The sequence below is a fragment of the Lissotriton vulgaris genome, chromosome 9 (assembly GCF_964263255.1).
Source record: "Lissotriton vulgaris chromosome 9, aLisVul1.2, whole genome shotgun sequence".
Lineage (NCBI taxonomy): Eukaryota > Metazoa > Chordata > Amphibia > Caudata > Salamandridae > Lissotriton > Lissotriton vulgaris.
The window spans coordinates 323,708,123-323,728,716 of record NC_141697.1 but is presented as its reverse complement, the minus strand read 5'-3'; the positions used below and the strand labels follow the sequence as shown (position 1 = coordinate 323,728,716).

The following is a 20,594-nucleotide window of genomic DNA, read 5'->3' as shown; positions in this document are numbered from 1 at the left end:
AGAAGTCTTAGTGGGACGCGGGTCTGGTGGGATATGTGGACGACTTGGGTAAGCCACTGCAGGTCTCCGAGGACAGGCGAGCTGAAGCGATCTTAGTTCTAGCAGAAAATCCAGTTGTCCTCCCTCTCACTACAAAGTATACTGAATTCAGCTATTGGCATATGGGTATTTTCAGGTTAAATAATGTGTTACGGAACGTTATTACATATTTAAAGTAGTTTTTGGTGCTTAACAGTTTTTTTTTGTTTAAGTTGAGTTTCTAGCCAGGCAGTTGAGTTCTACATGTTTCCACGGGAAGCATACAGTTAATTGTTTAAAGATCGCATATGGTGCATCTGGATCCTTTAAAAAACAATCAATGCTCGCGGGAAGCATTGCACCAGCTCCTGGGGTCGAGCGGTGGCTGCGCGCGCCATGGCGGATTCCTCAGTACTGCAGCCGGGCCCTTCAGCCTGACTGGGAAAGTGAAACACGCCACCTTGCACGCATAGGGACAAACAAATGCAAGTGCGTGTGCACAAAGATGATGTTTGGGCTGTTCACATGCTCGTGCATTTTTTTTCCCTACACGTGCATTTTTAGCTTTGCGGATGTCGAGATCAGCTATCTTTGTCCATTTGGATGCGCGTGCATTCAGCTTTGGCTGAATCGATTCCAAAAACTCCTCTCCGTGGCGAGAGTAGCGCATGCGCTGCTTTCGCCAGGCGAGACTTAAAAAGACTGGTTGACCCCGAAGGCATGTTTCCAACTGCATCTTTTCAGTCTTGCCTCTAAACTGGCCTAACATCAATGGGTCACAATTTTTTTATACTAAAGTCAGATTCTTCAACTCTTGTGGTTACCTACAAAGATTCTGCAATCCTACAGTAATAAATGTAGCCTTCGACATGAATCGGATTTTCTAACTCGTGGGGCAATGAGCAAAGACTTTGCAATCCTGCAATGACCACCGCAGCCTTATCATCTCTTGAAAAGACAAGAGCCTTCTCGTGGACCGGTATGAATCCTCCATAAAGTTTGACAGTTGTTGCTGTGGCATAAAAGCGAAGTGTGAAGTACACTTATGTGCCATAAGGCCAGATAGCCTAACTGCCAGGACTACTCGCTGCATTTGTAATTTTCTCTTTGAAGAATTGATACATGCAATAGATTTAATCAACAGATTGCCATGCCCAAGGTCTGGTCAATGCTTGGTTTTGTTGGAAGTTAATAAAAACACTTCCAAGAGTTAATGAATCCTCAACACAACACAGCTCCTGCTAATGCAAGTATTTGCTCAAAGGCAGAGGTGATAATAAATGAAGAGCAAATATCAAGCACCAAAAAGACGAAAACAGGACATTTTAGAAAAAATATCAAAGGGTTTGATCTACCTTTGCTGACCCTAGTGACTTCTGTTATGTCTTTAAAAAGGATGGCTGTTGTTCGACCTGTCAGCCCTAGGGTGGTCTTTCCCTGTGATTTTCGCCCTTGCATCATTTTTCCCACCTTCTTTTTGTTGGCCCATAGGTCTTCGGGCACCTTTTCATAGCTAATCTGTGTTAGGGTGCAGGTGCTCTCTACTTCAAACATGGCTGCCACTGGCCCCTGCTACTGCAGCGTGGTCTTTTAGTGTAGCACCCTAGCTGCCAGGAGCAGGCTGGATCCCCATACAATGTTGCAATACCAGCCACCCAGCCCCTGTCCATAGGTGGAAGGGGGAAGCTCCTGCAACCTTCCAGAAGGAAGGCGGACCTGACTTTCCCCGCCTAAGAGAGTGGTGACCTGACCTGGGCATATATAGGCAAGGGAGGGAACTTTTTCTAGTCAGTTGGGGCATCACTGACCTGGGGAACCCACGCAGGAGTTTTAGGCGGGAGGGCCTAGTGAGGAACCTATACTACTAGGAGTGACAGGATTTAGGTGCTGCCTCTTAAGCTGGGTGAGGTGTCCTGAGCTAGACCCCTGATCTGGCCCAGTGTTAGGGAACCCCAGGGTCCATCTACAGTGACTAAGGAAAAACTCTTCAAGCCTTCAGCTCAACCCCCCTCTCAGCAACTTCAAGAAACAAACACCCAAGGGCGCAAAATCATCCAAGCGCCAAGAAGATTGCTTGCCTTTGACCAGAGACTGCTGGGGGATCGACGAGGTACTGGACTGTGCTGCCCTGCGCACTCCCTGCCTTCATCTGAGCCCATCTGGCCCTACCTGTCCCCCCCCTGACTGAACTGCCTGCAGTCCATGCTGAACTGTGTTCATAGCGCTATATTCTGTTCCCCTGTCCTACTGCCAGCATTGACTGCTGACTGACTTGCCAAGCGCTGTGTTACAGTTCACTGAAATAGACCCCTCGCCCTGCCGGTGTCCAGCGCTGTGAAGCCTCCATGAGCGCTTCCCTGCATTGGCGCCAAGCGCTGAACCTTATCGCCTTAAGGCGCCTGAGGAGACCGTGTCACCGCAGCTTCGGCGCCACCCACGCGATGCCTCTGAGGCGCTTCCGGCCGTCCTGTGGCCGACTGCCCCTGCGCTGCGTCCAGCCCCGACGTTGACCCCCCCTCGGCGGCCCCTGGTGCCAGGAGAGAGCCGCCGCATCAAGTCTGTCAGGTCGCACTGGGCCTGAGGCCTGCCTGGGCCCCTGTCACGTGAGCGGGAGCGCCGCCGCGTCATCAGTGGTCCCCTCGCCCAAGCCGCGCAGCCATTGGCTGCCCCGAACCAGCCCTTCTCGCAAGGCCGGCACCCGGAACAGGCCGCGACTCATCGCGGATGGGGACCGGAGCTGAAGACGCCCCTCCGCCTGGCCCCGCAGTGTGTTTCCTCGCCCCTGGCGCTGGTGCGCTGTACCAGCATCTTGCACCGCCTCTCGACCGGCGGAAGCTTCTCCCGCCGACTCCAGCCGACGCAAGGGCCCCGGAGGCCTGAAGGAAGCAGGTAACCCCCCGGGGAGGAGGGCGGAAGGCAGGGTAAGGCCCCGAGGTCGCCGCTCTCCTGGGGGTGAACCGAGAGTGGGCCCCGTAGGCCCCTAAGGCGCCTCGAGTGACTGGGAGGCCTGGAGTGGGTGTCGAGGTGTGTCGGGCCCTGAGAACTGTGCATGCCCTGAGAAGTAGGCTATTCAGAAGTTAACTGTTTTCGGCCCACTGGATGATAGGAGCGTCTAGGCCATTGACTAGTGACTATCGTGGGCTGCCTGTACTGCTCATGCCTGTTTATATGTCATCAAGCCTGCTGAGAAGAGGGCTAGCTACTTCCCTGTACTGAATTTCTTGCAGGGGCGGGTTTCTACAGTTCCTGATGGGGCCAAACTGTGATACCTATTGATTCATTCTAATGGTATTCTGATGATCTGATTCTGGGTCGCAAAACGATCAGTATTCACAAGGAGAAAGGCTTGTGGTTGTTCCTACAGGTTCATCTAGGATCTATGAAAATACCTGTTTGCCTGCTGAGTAGCATACCACGACAGGCTGTGTTCTTTGAAGTTATCTGTTGTACTGAAAGTACTTGATGAAATGTTTTATCCCTTTCTATGAAGTGCAATTTGAAAGGCGTCCATGAGAGGTTTAATGTGGTACTTTACTGCAATGCTATGGTCGCTTCTTGTAGGATCCTCCAGGTTTATGAAAGTACCCTCTTTGCCTGCTGAAGAGTATGATGCGACAGGCTGTGTTATTTAATGTTTCACTGCTTAGATGAGCTGGTTATTATTTTAATGACAAGTCTTACTGAGACTGCCTAATGAAATGCGTAAATGAAATACTAATGATTTGCTAGATGCATTACTTGCTTGATCCTAAGTCTATATAAAAGATCTTGATTTTTAAGCACATCTACTGGTGTGGTCTCCATTATTGCGCCCACTTCGTGTCTCAGTGGATGAGTGTGTCAAGTAGCTGCTTTACACCCAAGCCCCTGGCTGCCTTCCTGCTCGAGCCATGCTACGCCCTGGAGAGCTGGCGGTCCCAGTTCTTACAGCTGTCCTCTAGGCTTTGTCAAAAAATGGTATGTTGTAAAGAGAGTAGACTATCAAACCATTATACATTGATGCATTAAAGAGAGGTGCCAATATCATGACCAGAAATGTAGTTGTGGTATTCAAGAGTAGAAAACGTGGCAGTAGGGAGGGTTGGATATAAATCTTTTTGGAAATAATGACCTAACCTTTCCACTGTTCTGTCACTCAATAACAGGATATCATGAGATGACTGAGAATGTATGGATCTCACTCGTTCATTCTGCTTCCTCCTGCTTTTCACATTTTAAGGAGTAAAGGATATGATTTATCTTCTCCCAGACTGCAAGGCAATAGGGAAACATAAATAATTTAGTTACAAAGGGTCCAACCTTACTTTCCAACCGAGGCAAATATTACAGAATATTGAACTGGGAGGGCCACTATATTTTACCCTATTATCTGTTATAAGGAAGGTTGAATGGATGAAATATATGGTCCTACACCCTTCTTTAAGGCTTCTGTCTCACCTTCATACAGAAATGTTCGACAAGGGGATACATAGTGACTTCCTGATCTCACTAGAAATGCAAGCAGTCCAAGGATCCTTGGGAGGAATATAAGATGATACGCAAATGGAAGTAAAAACAAACTGTGCTGAATGAAGTACACACCAAGGTAAAACAATCTGTATTGACCCTTGAAGATTGATAGACTTCAAAAACACAATTGGCCACACAGTAAAGCTCTTGTAGACCAATTTTAATACTTCATATTCTGAAATTGAATGTATAATCAAAGGCAGACAATATAGACATGTTGGACCTCCAAATGTTCCTCAAATCCTAGTATCCCTATTTACTTTATTGATTGTGTATAGTACTTTTGCCAAAGTTTTGTGCACGTAAATGAAACAATGGCAACAATATTACATGAGAACAGCATATGAGTAGTTACTTACTAGGGAAGAAAAATGAGAATAGATGATAATCCCTCAAAAGGGAGTGAAAAAAGGGAGGAGCAGGGACATAAGAAATTGATAAGGAGATGGCATTTCAATGTTAGGTGCAAGAAATGAAAATTATTCGAAGCATGACTGATCAAAAGGAGGACGGGGAGGTGTAAAAATAAATAAGTAGATTGACTGAATAAAGTGAGAAGAAATGTAGAGATTGATCGCTAGCAAAGAAAATAGGGAGGCATAAGCCTAGGTAATACATAGAAAGCGAGACAGAATGAAAAACTTAAATGGCAGCCACTGAAGAAAAGCAAAGTCAGACAAGACCAATGCAAAAGGAAGATGACAGTGGGAGTCAGGTTGAGAAGTTGAAGAAAGAGTGAAGAGGGGCCACATCTAAGGCAGTGTTGCCAACAATAAGAGATAGGCAGTAGTGAAGATGAGAAAAAACTAAGATTTATGATAGTTTGGAAGGTAAGATAGGGTCAGATTTGACAAGATTATATAAGAAGCAGAGGTAATGTATTTGGAAATGGAGAGGAAGTTATTAAAGATAACAATGAGATCATTATCTAAAGAGGAAAGATAGAAGATTAAGAGGGATTGATATAGAAAGGGGAAGGCAGAACATGGGGAAAAAAGAATATTTGTTATGAGTATATTCAATTGGAAATGAGTAGCAAGTCATCCCGGATTGGATAAAGGATAAGCATTTTTATATGGATGTGCCAAGAGGAGTCAGGGGCGGGGTGGGGAAGGAAGATAAAGGATATTTAAAAAAATAGGAAATGTTTACAAGTGGAAGGAAAGTCCACGTGAAAAGATCACAGAAGGCAAAAGAAATATAGGGCCCTGGGAACACCATCACTAGTTATTTTTTTGCCTAAGGCACAGCATAGGAGTGATCAAGGAGATAATAATAAACTTCTGACCTGAATACATTCCTATCGAACACAGAGAAGCAGCCCTCAAGCTAGAGTAACAAAGAAGGCATCAAGCTAGATTAACTAACGTGGTGAAATGCAGCAGAAAGATTTAGCAAGATAAGAACAGATAGTTTCTTATGCCAGGCTGAGGTTACAACATTACTCAGTGACTAAGAGGATAGCAATTTCAGTGGAGGTGACAGTGTGGAACAAGATCAAAACAAGGACAAGACAGAGAGTACAATCATGATAGAAATCATTGGATGTAGACGCCATGCTCAACAAGTTTAGAAAGAGAAAAAGTGAGATAGGATAATAGTTTGCGTTAAGGATAGGTCAAGAGTTTTTTTTTTTACAATGGGGATAACAGTGGCATTTTTATATAGCCTGAGAAGGATTCCATATGAAAGACAGAGAGAATAAGGAACAAGTGACAGAATGTTCCAATTTAAGGATTAAAGGGACATAAAAGGGATGAGCGACTAGGATCAGAAGAAGCAGCAGTTGATTGTCTTTGATAAGACAAGAAGTTCAGTCTGAGTCATATATAGGAAAAAGCTAGTCCTAGGAAGATGACTAAGGGTAGGGGTGTAGCAGGCAGAGGGAAGAAGGAAGGGGGGAGCAGAGGAAGAGTGAAGACCTCGGAGGTGAAGAGAGTTGCATACTCAGAGGTCATGGGGGTTGTCAGCAGATTTGTCCAAAACCTCCTTGTTTACAGGTTCACCATTACTCCTAATCTCATAAATATCTGCCTTCTTTCATATTCTCCCCAATCAATACCCAATAATATATGCCTTCTCTGTTCTTTTTCCACTGTCCCTTTTCTCCTATTACATTTTGAGACCGTTTTAGTTTGTTGCCATTATCTTTTTCAACATTTTGCCTTCTTCGTTTACATGTAAAGGGTTAACCCAACCCTTGGTGTTGTTTGGCTGACCTTTATAAAAAGAAGATAAATGTAACCAGATATTGGATGTACTACTGTTTAGACTGCACCAAGAATTGTAGGAATGAAGGAGAGATTAGAAAGCAAGCTCATTAAGTAAGCAGGATGTTGCCATATAAGCTACGTGCAGTAGACAGTATTTCTGCACAAGGCCAGGTGTGAGCCAAAGTCTGGGGGCTTAGGCAGTGTGATTGGTGAGAAGCAATAAAGGGAATAAGATGATAGAAAAGGTCCAGGGATGAAGTTACAAGGCTCGAGAGAAGGGGAGAGACATGATCAGAGTGCAACTGAGCCAAAGTATCAGAGGAGGGGAGGGAGACTAGAAGAAGCAATAGAGGTAATATCAGTATCTGGGAAGTTAAGGTTTTGACACCAGCAAATATCTGGGAATCTTTTACCGGTCCACAGATCACTGATCCTGCCTGGAGAGCAAAAACGATTTTGAAAGACAAAATAAATCCCAGAACCTTGAACTTTCAATCATCCTCAGGAAAGCCTTCTAAACAGCTCAATGATTCTGACATTTCAAAAGGATAAATACACTATCGGCATTCAGTGCGGCTCTGTCACACGCACTACTGTTCAGTGCTTATCTTGTGAATGTCAGCATGACACTGGATATGTTGATATTAAACTAATGCGAATGCAAGCCGAACACCATCTCCAGCCCTGCCTGCTTGAGCAGCCACCAACTACATCAAGGGCTGCTTGCAGGTCGGCCTTAGTAAGGCAGACATCTATGTTCTCTGCTTTCAATTAAAGTCCCCAAAAAGAAAAGACTTGTTAAAAGAAGTGGGTGTTGGTGTCATCACAGGTTTTTAAAAAGTGCCCGATAAGTCAAATGTTTTCTTTTTTATGCAATCAGCTAACTCTTCTGTTCACCAGTTCCTGTACATGACAACAATCTGTTTCATTATTAAAAACATTCATGCCAGGCACACAAAAGAACTACATACTTTTCTACTGATAGTGAAATGTAGTAAGTGAGGAAGCTAATCGTTTGCATACCTGAGCAACTTATTCCTCAAAAGGCTCATCAGTTCACCCTCAGAATTTGCCTGTCTGACAAGCTATCCCTTTTTTACAGCACGTCTTTCCTCTCTGATCTACTCAACTTTGTCAAATACTTGTTCCCCATCTCAAAGCAATACCTTATGCTGATGGTCATTAGCATATGAGTTCATGACATCTTGAACTACTCTGTCAATGACATGGGCAGTGTTAGAACCGGCTGTCTCTAGTTGGCAGAGGTATGCACTTCTGACAAATAGGGACACTCCTTTTCTAGTCAGGGCAAGGGGATCACACCCTTCGATAACCCCCGCTCACCCCCTTGGTAGCTTGGCAGAGCAGAACAGGCTTATCTCAGAGGCTGTGCGTTAAGCAATTATGACCACATACAGTAATACAGTGAATACACTACAAATGGACACGACACAGTAGTATTATAAAAATAAGTATTTTTATATAAGGCTTAGAACAAGACCAAATAACGGAAAACTGTACACAATCGGAATAAATACGTTGGGAAGGGAAATAGGATAGTTCAAAGGTAGTTTCTTCTTTTAGCACAAAGTTTAGTATCATGCAAATCTTCTTCTTGGAAACACAGTTCTTAGCAACAGGGTAACCCACACGGGAGCTACACGACGTCGAGGCAAAGATAATCCAAAGGTTCGGCGTCGACCGCGAGGAGCGCTACGTCGAGCCCGGAGTCACACGGACCCCCAACAACACAGTACCTTAGGAAAAATGAAGCACACGATGATCAGCGGCGTCGAGCAATCCGGCGTCGCGTCTTCGGTGTCGATCAGGCCTCAGCAGGCGTCGTCGTTGGTGATGCGGTTGCACAGAGTGAGCAGCGCTCACGGCGTCGAAGGGCACACAGGTGATGCGATCAGCAGCGGTGCAGACACGAGGTCCTCTGGAGCTAGAGCCGTACTCCCACTCACTGGCGTTGCTGCTGGCGTCGGCTGGGCCCAGCGTCCGGTCGTCGTGATTGCTGGCTCTTGCAACGGTGCTGGACTCACGGTTCCAGCAAATAGCACTTTAAGCAGATGAAGTCCTTTAGCCCTGTGACTTCGGCAGGAGACTGGCACTCTTCCAGTCCTTGGAGATTTTCTTAGCAAGCGTGAGAGTACACACAAAGTTCCTCTCTCCTGGTTCCTTGGCAAAAATAAAGAAGCACTGCAGGATTCCCCCAACAACAGCACACTGGCAGAAGGGGTAGGCAGTCCTTAGATCAGCAGGCCTCTTGTCCTTGGTTACAGGGTTCCTTGTCAGAAGTGATCTGATTTCTTAGTTCAGGGGTCCTTCTCTTATACCCCTTTTCGTCTTTGATCCCTTTGTCCATGCCGGGGGTTTCCCAACATCCTGGGTCTGTTGTGGGTGGAGCCAGGCAGAAGCACCTGGCCTATTCACTGAGCAGGGCTGGGTCCTCAGACGCCCAGCAGGAGGTGGAGCCAGCATTGACCCTGGCAGGAGCAGAGCTATCAGCCTCCTGGCAGGAGGTGGGGCTAGGATCGTCCATGGCAGGCACAGAGCCATCAGCCGCTTGGCAGGAGGTGGAGCCGGCATTGTATCAGGTAGGGCAGGCTATCAACAACTACTCTCCCCCTACTCTCAACGCAACTGTCCCACTCATCCCACACTGACTCATCCAGACCTGTGGAGCCACCCAGCTCCTGTCACACACACGCAAAACCAGCAGAAGCCAGATATGGTTAGACAAGAAAATAGACACCTTCTAAAAGTGCTATTTTCAAACCCAGAGTCCAAAAACCATCCACACCAACGGATGCGTAATTAAACCCCGAGTTCAGGGATACCAAACTCGACATTGCACCATGCTCCCCGAGCCAGCTAGGATCATCGCACTAATAATCCCGGCGGCCCATTCTGATCAATGGAGAGCAAGCTACCTCGCTATAGTGAAGAACCAAGATGGCGGTACTTCACTATCAGGACATGCCAACTTGGTCAGGCGTGTGCCACCTCAGACTTACAATGCACCCTGCCCGCGGGCCTACCATAGGGGCGACTAACATGAAGCCAAGGGAAGGTTTGGGGGGCTGGCAAGTAGGTATACTCGCGCAGCCGCGTGACAGCACTAGGCTGCACGTGGGTCTCGCAATGACCGACCCGTAGACATTCTTTTACGAGGCCGCTCCTGTGGGTGGCACAACATGTGCTGCAAGCCCACGAGCGGCATTTTTATTTACAAGCCCCGGCACTCCTGGTGCACTAGACGAGGGACTGACAGTAAACCAAATAAGCCAAACATGGATACAATAGATACATCAATTTAACATAGGGAGCACTTGCGCTATGGCACTGATCAGCAGTGACACAGCGCTCCAAGCATATACCAGCAAAACATCGTAAAATAGTAGAGGCAAAAACAGAACGAATGGAGGAGAGACTCAAGCCAATGATGTCAGGTCTAACACGTGTCCCCTCCAGCTGAAATGTGGGGAGAACTACCCTTGACCTAGGGAGTCCTCTTCACTAAGGCGGAAAAATCTGGACAGACCATCAGCATTGGCGTGATCTGTACCAGGGCGGTGTTCCACCGTAAAGTCCATCCCCTGTAGAGAAATGGACCACCTCAACAGTTTTGGATTCTCACCCCTCATCTGCATCAACCATCTGAGGGGCCTGTGGTCTGTCTGAACCCGGAAGTGAGTCCCAAACAGGTAGGGTCTTAGCTTCTTCAGCGCCCAGACCACAGCAAATGCTTCTCTCTCTATCGCACTCCACCTCGTTTCCCTGGGAAGTAACCTCCTACTGATGAAGGCTACAGGCAAGTCTCCGCCCTCTTCATTCACCTGAGCTAGAACAGCCCCCACGCCATGCTCTGAAGCGTCCGTCTGAACAATGAATTCTTTCGAAAAGTCGGGTGCCTGGAGTATAGGTGCTGTGCACATTGCAGTTTTCAGGGTGTCAAAGGCCGTTTGACAGGCATCAGTCCAGATCACGTTTCGTGGCTGCTTCCTGGAAGTCAGCGAAGTCAAGGGGTGCACAATGTTACCGTAATCCTTGACAAACCTCCTGTAGTAACCCGTGAGTCCTAAGAAGGCTCTCACCTGAGTTTGGGTTTTGGGCGGCGCCCAAGCCAGGATGGTATCAATCTTGGGTTGCAGGGGGGCAACCTTGCCGCTCCCTACTTGGTGCCCCAAGTACACCACCGAACCCTGCCCAATCTGGCACTTACTGGCTTTGATCGTGAGGCCTGCTCTGCGCAGGGCCAACAACACTTCCTGGAGGTGGTGCAGGTGTTCCTCCCAGCTGGCGCTGAACACTGCGATGTCGTCCAGGTAGGCGGCACTGAAATCCTCCAGCCCAGCCAAGACCTGGTTGACCAACCTCTGGAAGGTGGCAGGGGCATTCTTCATCCCAAAGGGCATCACCCGGAACTGGTATAGCCCATCTGGTGTGGAGAATGCTGACCTCTCCTTTGCCCCATCAGTCAAGGCGATCTGCCAGTACCCAGACGTTAAATCAAACGTACTAAGGTACCGGGCAGCCCCCAACCGATCGATGAGCTCATCAGCTCTGGGGATGGGGTGCGCATCAGTCTTCGTGACCGAATTGAGCCCTCGGTAGTCCACGCAGAACCGGAGTTCCGGTGAAGCACCAGGCGCTGCAGCCTTCGGGACCAAGACCACTGGGCTGGCCCAAGGACTGCTAGAGGACTCAATCACCCCTAACGCGAACATTTTGGAGACCTCCTCCTTAATGTACGCTCTGACCTTGTTAGTCACCCTGTAAGCCTTGTGCTTCACAGGAGGGCTGTCTCCGGTGTCAACGTCATGGACACACCAATGCGTGACACCCGGAACCAAGGAAAACAGATCCGGGAATTGTCCCAACCGTTGGCGACAATCCTGTTTCTGCTCAAGGGTCAGTGTGTCAGAGAGGACCACACCATCCACTGACCCGTCTTGCTCTTTAGCACACAGGAGGTCAGGAAGAGGCTCACTCTCCTCCTCCGTTCCATCATCTGTAGCTAGGAGCATGCCCACTTCGGACCTTTCTAAGTGGGGCTTCAAACGGTTGACATGCAGAACCCGCAAGGGGTTCCGGGGAGATTTCAAGTCCACCAGGTAGGTGACATCGCTCTTTTTCTCCACAACCTTAAACGGTCCAGTCCACCTGTCCTTGAGCGCACAAGGTTCCACAGGGGACATGACCCATACTTCCTGACCAGGCTGAAGCTCTACCAGAGTGGCATTCTGGTCGTACCAACGCTTCATCTCCTCCTGGCTGGCCTCCAGATTTGCCTGAGCAAGTTCTCTGAAGCGCCGAGTCTGGTTCCGAAAGGCCAGCATGTAGCTGTATACATCCTGGGGAGGTTTCCTGGGAGATTGCTCCCAGCCTTCCTTGACCAGACTCAAAGGCCCTCTTACCGGGTGACCGTATAAGAGCTCAAAGGGGCTGAACCCTAGAGACTTCTGCGGCACCTCATGGTAAGCAAACAACAGGCATGGTAAGAGGACGTCCCATTTCCGCCTCATTGGTTCTTCAAGACCCATAATCATGCCTTTCAGGGTCCGGTTGAATCTCTCAACCAGCCCATTTCCTTGAGGGTGGTAAGGAGTGGTGAACTTGTAGGTTACCCCACACTCCTTCCACAGAGACTTCATATAGTTCGAAATGAAGTTGGTGCCTCGGTCCGACACCACCTCTCTGGGGAACCCCATCCGGGAGAAAACACCCATCAGTGCCCGTCCCACCACGGGGGCCGTCACTGTTCTGAGAGGGATGGCTTCCGGGTACCTTGTGGCATGGTCCACCAAGACCAGGATGAACCTGTTGCCCAGGGCTGTCTTGGGGTCCAGGGGCCCAACAATGTCAATACCCACCCGGTCAAAGGGGGTACTGACCACTGGAAAAGGTTGGAGGGGAGCCTTCCGCTTCCTTCCGCTTTTCCCACTTGCCTGGCAAGTGTGACAAGTCTTACAATGGATGTCTACATCCCTGCGCATCTGAGGCCAATAGAAATGGGTGACAAGCCTGTCATAGGTCTTGTCCTGCCCCAGATGTCCAGCTAACGGAACGTCATGAGCCAAACCCAGTAGGAAGGCTCTGAAGCGCTGGGGTACCACCAGCACACGGGCTGACCCAGGCTCAGCAGCCTTAGGCTCGCTATACAGGAGGTCGTTCTCCCAGTACACAAAATGTGACCCTGACTGATCACCTGAGAATTGGACTGAGGCCTGCTGCCTCATGCCCACAAGAGAAGGGCACACTTTCTGTTCCGCACAGAATTCCTCCCTGGAGGGACCACCATCCTGCTGCCAGTGGGTCAGCTCGGGCAGATCTCCCAGTTCGGCAATTTGTTCCCCTGTGGGCTCCAGGGCATCCCCCTCAGGGTCTACCTCCTCCTGGACCACGGGAACTACGGGGGCCGGTTTCCCGCGCCTCCTGCCTCTTCTCTTCACAGCTGGGTCCTGGGCCGTACTTTCAGGCTCCGGGACCCCATCAACACCCTTACTCGCTGGTGACACACACCCACTCTGGCACGCCCAACATTTTCAGGTGCGCCTCCCTCTCCACCTTTGCCCAAGGGGAGTCTTCCAAATCATTGCCCAGGAGACAATCGACAGGCATGGCGGGCCTCACAGCAACCTGAAGAGTACCTGAAACTCCCCCCCATTCAAAGGAAACCTGAGCCACCTCACACTCTTTCTGGGAGTTGTCGGCAGCTATCACGGGGTAGAATGCGTGGGGAACCACCTGTTCTCTGGACACCAAGTGACACTTGACAGCTGTCACACTCGCTCCGGTGTCTCTGAGAGCTTCCACTCTATGGCCATTAATGGTCACCCACTGCCTATATTTACTAGTGTTACTAGGCAGAGGGGGTGGAGGGACCATTTGCATGTCTCCTAGCGAGACCAGGGACATTTCTGCGGGACCCCTCCCACCATGGACAACCATCTCCTCCCCTCCCAAGGCTACACTCGCCAACTGACGGGGGTGCACGCGGCGGTGCATTCGAATCCTTTTTGGGACACTGGGGGTCGTAAAACCGGTGTCCCACCTGCCCACAACCGTAGCAGGTTAGGGGGCCCCTATGAACAGGTTTACCCGTCGGGACCCCGGGCTTCTTCTCAGGGGGAGGCTGGGAACCTTTCCCTTGGTTCCCTTGGGGACTACTTTGGGGCCCTTTCTGAGACTCCTTCTGTTTTCCCTTGTCCCCCCCACTCTTCTGCTGGGGACCCTGCCCACCTTTGGCTGAGTCTCCCACTGGACCCTTGTGGACCCTGGTGCTGACCCAGCGGTCCGCCTCCTCAGCAAGTTTTCTAGGGTTAGATATCTTGCTATCAATCAGGTGCTGGCGCAGCTCTGGAAAACAGTTATTAGACAAATGCTCCCAAGCAAACAAATCATAAAGAGCTTCATAACTTTCCACTTTGCTGCCCTTTACCCAACCATCCATGGCTCTGCAGAAATAAGACACATATTCAACCCACGTCGTACCAGGCAACTTCTTACATTCTCTAAAAGCTTGCCTGTACTTCTCGGGGGTTAGGCCATACCGTAACATTAAAGCATCTTTCATATGAGCATACGACATCCTATCCGCAACAGGCATGTCTAACAGGGTATCTCTTCCCTCATTCACAAAGCGACCCCACAACCCCGCTCCCCAATTCTTCTCAGGGACCTGGTGGGCCAACAATGCTAACTCATATGCTTTAAACCATTGACCAATATCTTCATTCCTATTGTAATCTTTGATCACATCTTTCGGGAAGTAAAACTTACTTTCTGCAGGCTCAGACGGAATGCTGCCACCAGAGGGATTCAATTCTAACTTTTTAGATTGGATATCCAGTTCCCTCAACCTGGCTTCACGCTCCAAAGCTAACTTCTCTCGTTCAAACTCTAACTTTTTGATCTCCAACTCAGCTTCTCTTCTACCTCTTGCATTTTCTAACTCCAACTGCCCGTTTATCTTTAGCCTTGCCATTTCCATGTTGTAGGCTCGCTCTTTCGCCCTTTCTTCTCTTTCTTCAGGGGAAAGACCTTTGGAGGAAACACTGCTACCGGGAGAGGCTACAGGCCCATTCACTGGCACCTCCTCATCCCCTTCCTCTGTGGGTCCCACCACCACATCAGAGGGATCTCTGGACTCCCACCAGGCCTGTAATGCTTTACGAAAATCGTCTTTTCTCGAGAGGCCGGTGGTAGGAACTTTAAGCTGGTCGCAAAAGTGTTTCAGCTCATCTTTCTTGTATTTCTTTAGCTTATTCCTCTCAAACTCCTCCACAACAACAACAGGGGTAGTGACTCCGGTGTCACTCATGGTCAAAACTGGCAGTGTTCAAAAAATCAAGCTTCAGAAAAGCGGAGAACCAAAAATAGGATCCTTCCAAGTCAGATTGTGACTGCGCTATGGTCTGCTTTCACTATGTAGCGTGCACTAATCACTGTACATGGGTCATGAATGCAAGGTCCAAATCCTCACCGCTGACCCACCAATGTTAGAACCGGCTGTCTCTAGTTGGCAGAGGTATGCACTTCTGACAAATAGGGACACTCCTTTTCTAGTCAGGGCAAGGGGATCACACCCTTCGATAACCCCCGCTCACCCCCTTGGTAGCTTGGCAGAGCAGAACAGGCTTATCTCAGAGGCTGTGCGTTAAGCAATTATGACCACATACAGTAATACAGTGAATACACTACAAATGGACACGACACAGTAGTATTATAAAAATAAGTATTTTTATATAAGGCTTAGCACAAGACCAAATAACGGAAAACTGTACACAATCGGAATAAATACGTTGGGAAGGGAAATAGGATAGTTCAAAGGTAGTTTCTTCTTTTAGCACAAAGTTTAGTATCATGCAAATCTTCTTCTTGGAAACACAGTTCTTAGCAACAGGGTAACCCACACGGGAGCTACACGACGTCGAGGCAAAGATAATCCAAAGGTTCGGCGTCGACCGCGAGGAGCGCTACGTCGAGCCCGGAGTCACACGGACCCCCAACAACACAGTACCTTAGGAAAAATGAAGCACACGATGATCAGCGGCGTCGAGCAATCCGGCGTCGCGTCTTCGGTGTCGATCAGGCCTCAGCAGGCGTCGTCGTTGGTGATGCGGTTGCACAGAGTGAGCAGCGCTCACGGCGTCGAAGGGCACACAGGTGATGCGATCAGCAGCGGTGCAGACACGAGGTCCTCTGGAGCTAGAGCCGTACTCCCACTCACTGGCGTTGCTGCTGGCGTCGGCTGGGCCCAGCGTCCGGTCGTCGTGATTGCTGGCTCTTGCAACGGTGCTGGACTCACGGTTCCAGCAAATAGCACTTTAAGCAGATGAAGTCCTTTAGCCCTGTGACTTCGGCAGGAGACTGGCACTCTTCCAGTCCTTGGAGATTTTCTTAGCAAGCGTGAGAGTACACACAAAGTTCCTCTCTCCTGGTTCCTTGGCAAAAATAAAGAAGCACTGCAGGATTCCCCCAACAACAGCACACTGGCAGAAGGGGTAGGCAGTCCTTAGATCAGCAGGCCTCTTGTCCTTGGTTACAGGGTTCCTTGTCAGAAGTGATCTGATTTCTTAGTTCAGGGGTCCTTCTCTTATACCCCTTTTCGTCTTTGATCCCTTTGTCCATGCCGGGGGTTTCCCAACATCCTGGGTCTGTTGTGGGTGGAGCCAGGCAGAAGCACCTGGCCTATTCACTGAGCAGGGCTGGGTCCTCAGACGCCCAGCAGGAGGTGGAGCCAGCATTGACCCTGGCAGGAGCAGAGCTATCGGCCTCCTGGCAGGAGGTGGGGCTAGGATCGTCCATGGCAGGCACAGAGCCATCAGCCGCTTGGCAGGAGGTGGAGCCGGCATTGTATCAGGTAGGGCAGGCTATCAACAACTACTCTCCCCCTACTCTCAACGCAACTGTCCCACTCATCCCACACTGACTCATCCAGACCTGTGGAGCCACCCAGCTCCTGTCACACACACGCAAAACCAGCAGAAGCCAGATATGGTTAGACAAGAAAATAGACACCTTCTAAAAGTGCTATTTTCAAACCCAGAGTCCAAAAACCATCCACACCAACGGATGCGTAATTAAACCCCGAGTTCAGGGATACCAAACTCGACATTGCACCATGCTCCCCGAGCCAGCTAGGATCATCGCACTAATAATCCCGGCGGCCCATTCTGATCAATGGAGAGCAGGCTACCTCGCTATAGTGAAGAACCAAGATGGCGGTACTTCACTATCAGGACATGCCAACTTGGTCAGGCGTGTCCCACCTCAGACTTACAATGCACCCTGCCCGCGGGCCTACCATAGGGGCGACTAACATGAAGCCAAGGGAAGGTTTGGGTGGCTGGCAAGTAGGTATACTCGCGCAGCCGCGTGACAGCACTAGGCTGCACGTGGGTCTCGCAATGACCGACCCGTAGACATTCTTTTACGAGGCCGCTCCTGTGGGTGGCACAACATGTGCTGCAAGCCCACGAGCGGCATTTGTATTTACAAGCCCCGGCACTCCTGGTGCACTAGACGAGGGACTGACAGTAAACCAAATAAGCCAAACATGGATACAATAGATACATCAATTTAACATAGGGAGCACTTGCGCTATGGCACTGATCAGCAGTGACACAGCGCTCCAAGCATATACCAGCAAAACATCGTAAAACAGTAGAGGCAAAAACAGAACGAATGGAGGAGAGACTCAAGCCAATGATGTCAGGTCTAACAGGCAGTCATACATTTTTATGAACATCCAGTCAGCCATACGGAGTACCCTTCCCCTCTTGAGCTTCACATATACCAGCTTCGGAGCCTCGTGGCTTCTAGCTGTATACTGTTCTCCTGTTCAGACATTTCATGACATTTACTACCCATTATAAAAATTAGGACCATAAACCCTAACTTCAAGTGACCAAGATCTTTGACTTTCCAGCTATAGATTAGATGCTGGGTTCACTACATGAAAAGGGCGTGTCAACAGGTCACAACCAGGTGAATCTTCATAAGAAATACTAAGCCATGTCAGAAAAATCTGCACACACTACGTGTTTTCCCCAAGGAGTTCCACACTGCTAAAATGCACGAGAACAGCAGTACATTTAAAAAGTTCCTGGACGACCCCCTGTAATACCTACACTCAGCTGTTGAAACAAACTCATACTTCCCAGACCCTAAAAATTGATTTTCAATCCCCTTCCTCTGAATATGACAACTTGCCAAATCAACTCTGTAAGATTGAAACCGAGCTTGCTACTACCTCACGGCAAACACCAAATGACACTTCTTCATTAGATATAGTTTTTCTTCCAAAACAAATTCAAAACAATCTGAATAAATAGCCATCAGTTGTTCTGTTCTAGGACATTGAGACCCCTTCCAGGCCAACATCGCCAGTAAGGGAAGCAAGTAAAAAAATCTAAATATCTCTGAAGTGATCTGTCATTTGTCTGACCACGGCAACGCAGAGGTTTTCAAACTAGACCTCCCTACCTACTCATGCCAAAATGTATAAAAAGCCTCTCTTACCACAGGCATTAGCACTGAGGAACTTATAAATAGCAACATTACATCAGGCATTAGCACTGAGGAACTTAAAAATAGCATCATTACCACGCTGTTGAAAAACTGCAATGAATGAACAGAGAGCGTATATGCCTTACTTATGCTGCAAACAGTCTCTTGACCATGGTGACAACTCAAGTCCCTGACTATTTGAAACAGAACAATTTTTTGTAACCACTTTTTTTTCCTAGCCTATACCCAGGTGGAAACTCGAGCACATACCAAGCTGAGCTTTCATGTGGCTTCCTCCTGTTTCCACCCCCACCACCTTCCATGCTCACTCTACCCTAACGTATCGTTATGGTCCGATATGCCGACTGTTGGCCGGGGGAACCAGGTTTGAATCTCCGCATCAGCTCACCATTGTGTGATTCTGGGCAAATCACTCTATCTCTCCATGCCTATAAACACTGCATGTAACTAGTGCTCATGTAATAAGCTTCAATACATTCAGGTCGCGTTTGCATTATATTAAAAAAAAATGCATTAGGAGGTAAACACAAAGCCTTAACATAAGGAAAGACAAATAGATACCCATTCACTGTCTGATTTGTACAAGGTGACACCAGAAAACCTGGATAAATTGCGGTTTCCCTGCCTAATTTGTATGGTCTTAGGCAAATATTTTATTTCAACAAAACTTATTTTTCTTCATCATCGCATATAAATGCACATTAAAAAATGTGAGTTCAGACTATCAGTTGATAAAACTATCACTATCACTGTAAATAAGTCACAAGTGCCGTGCAATAAAGTGCCCTCATTAATGTCAAAGCTTCCAAATGTTAAATAAATATAAAGAGACGATATGATATTTTATATGATGTTTGTTGTATGATTTACATAGCAAATATTCTCAGAGCCTGGCTCATGCATGGGCTCTAAGATCCGAGCCAGGCCCTTGGTTTGGCTCAGGCTCGGCTCTCCCGGTTAATTTGTTGGTTTGACCACCTCTACCGAGCGCCCCACCTAACTCTCGAAGTGAACAGACCCCAAGACCCTTACTGATGTCCCAGCCTTGTTTGCAAATGGAAGCAAATCACAACTATGTGCCTTGTCCATAAAGCTTTTGGTTGATTGTGTCCTGGGCTAGGTTTCCAAACTGGACCAGAAAATCTACATCTGGCTTTCACACACCACTCTCATTGATTACTTGTCTCTTTACATCTGAAGAGAAATCAACATTTTTGGGGAATACACAACAGTCACAAAGTTCAGTGCACTGCCGAAGCTCTGACTCCCAACAGCTGCCCCTCCACCTGCAACCAAAATAAAAGAGGTGACTAGAAACTTTCTTATAATTTGAAAACATTACCTAAGCACCATCTTTCTATATCCCTGTCCTCACCTACTCAGTCCCTGTGATCCAATGTAACTTCCATTCCGTCCTCCCACCTGAAGTGCTCAGAGGCAGTGGTGTGACTGTGCTGAGTGCTAGGTTAACACAATGAATACGCTAAAAATAAAATAGACAATCTGAGCACCAGGTATAGCAGGTCTGTATCCATATTGTCATTGCAAACATGGTACCTTGACGCAGTGTACTGCTGGTTGTGGTCTTTTTCCGGTATTTCCTGCTCCTTATGATTCTCTGGCACTTGGAATGAATCCAACTTGTCTTCCATATCAGAAGGAGATGAGGTCTCAAAATCTTCACTCTGGAGAAGTAAGCGAACATGGCATCATAAGCAATGACACAGTTAAAAACAAACCTGATGTTGTAATGACAAACACGTTAATAAAAAAAACGATTTTGGAAATGCGATCTTGGTTATTTGTTGTCTAAAATTATTTGATCTTATCTCGTTAAGGATCGTGTGTACATCAATTACTAAGATCCTTTCACGTAAATGACACTGTACAGGTTCTCCTTCTGGAGGCAGAAAATCACAAGCGTTCACTGAAAGTAGTTCACAAAGTGTTTCACTAACTAATACTTCATACACAATGCTGCGAGCTTAATGGCAAATATATGAAATACAGAAAACAAAATACTTTTGATGTAGTCCTCTTCAACTGTAGTGGAAAGATTCATGCAGAGTATTTATTCACAGTTTTGTGCTTGATGAATAAAACCGGGAGGAGGAGCTACGCGGGCATCCAAGATGGTCGCGTGAGCAGAGAGCTCCTGAGACCCGCGCCGCCCTTCTTGATCTATCCTGCAGTTATCCTGGTCACTTCGACGGGCTTTTGAAGTGCTACTCTTACTGATACCGTCGATCCTTTTTTGGCCGAGATCGGACCTCGGGGACCATCTCTACATCGTCTCCAACTTTCTGGCCTAAC

General features: G+C 48.2%; 1 protein-coding gene across 1 annotated transcript in view; it reads right to left on the bottom strand.

The window, feature by feature from the left end:
* The window catches only part of SPATA7 (spermatogenesis associated 7), a 509,081-nt gene that overhangs the window by 116,575 nt on the left and 371,912 nt on the right, over positions 1-20,594 (bottom strand). Inside the window, exon 9 of the mRNA XM_086937621.1 lies at positions 19,839-19,966. Coding sequence (XP_086793747.1) covers positions 19,839-19,966 — 128 coding nt within the window. The remainder of the gene's footprint in view (positions 1-19,838; positions 19,967-20,594) is intronic.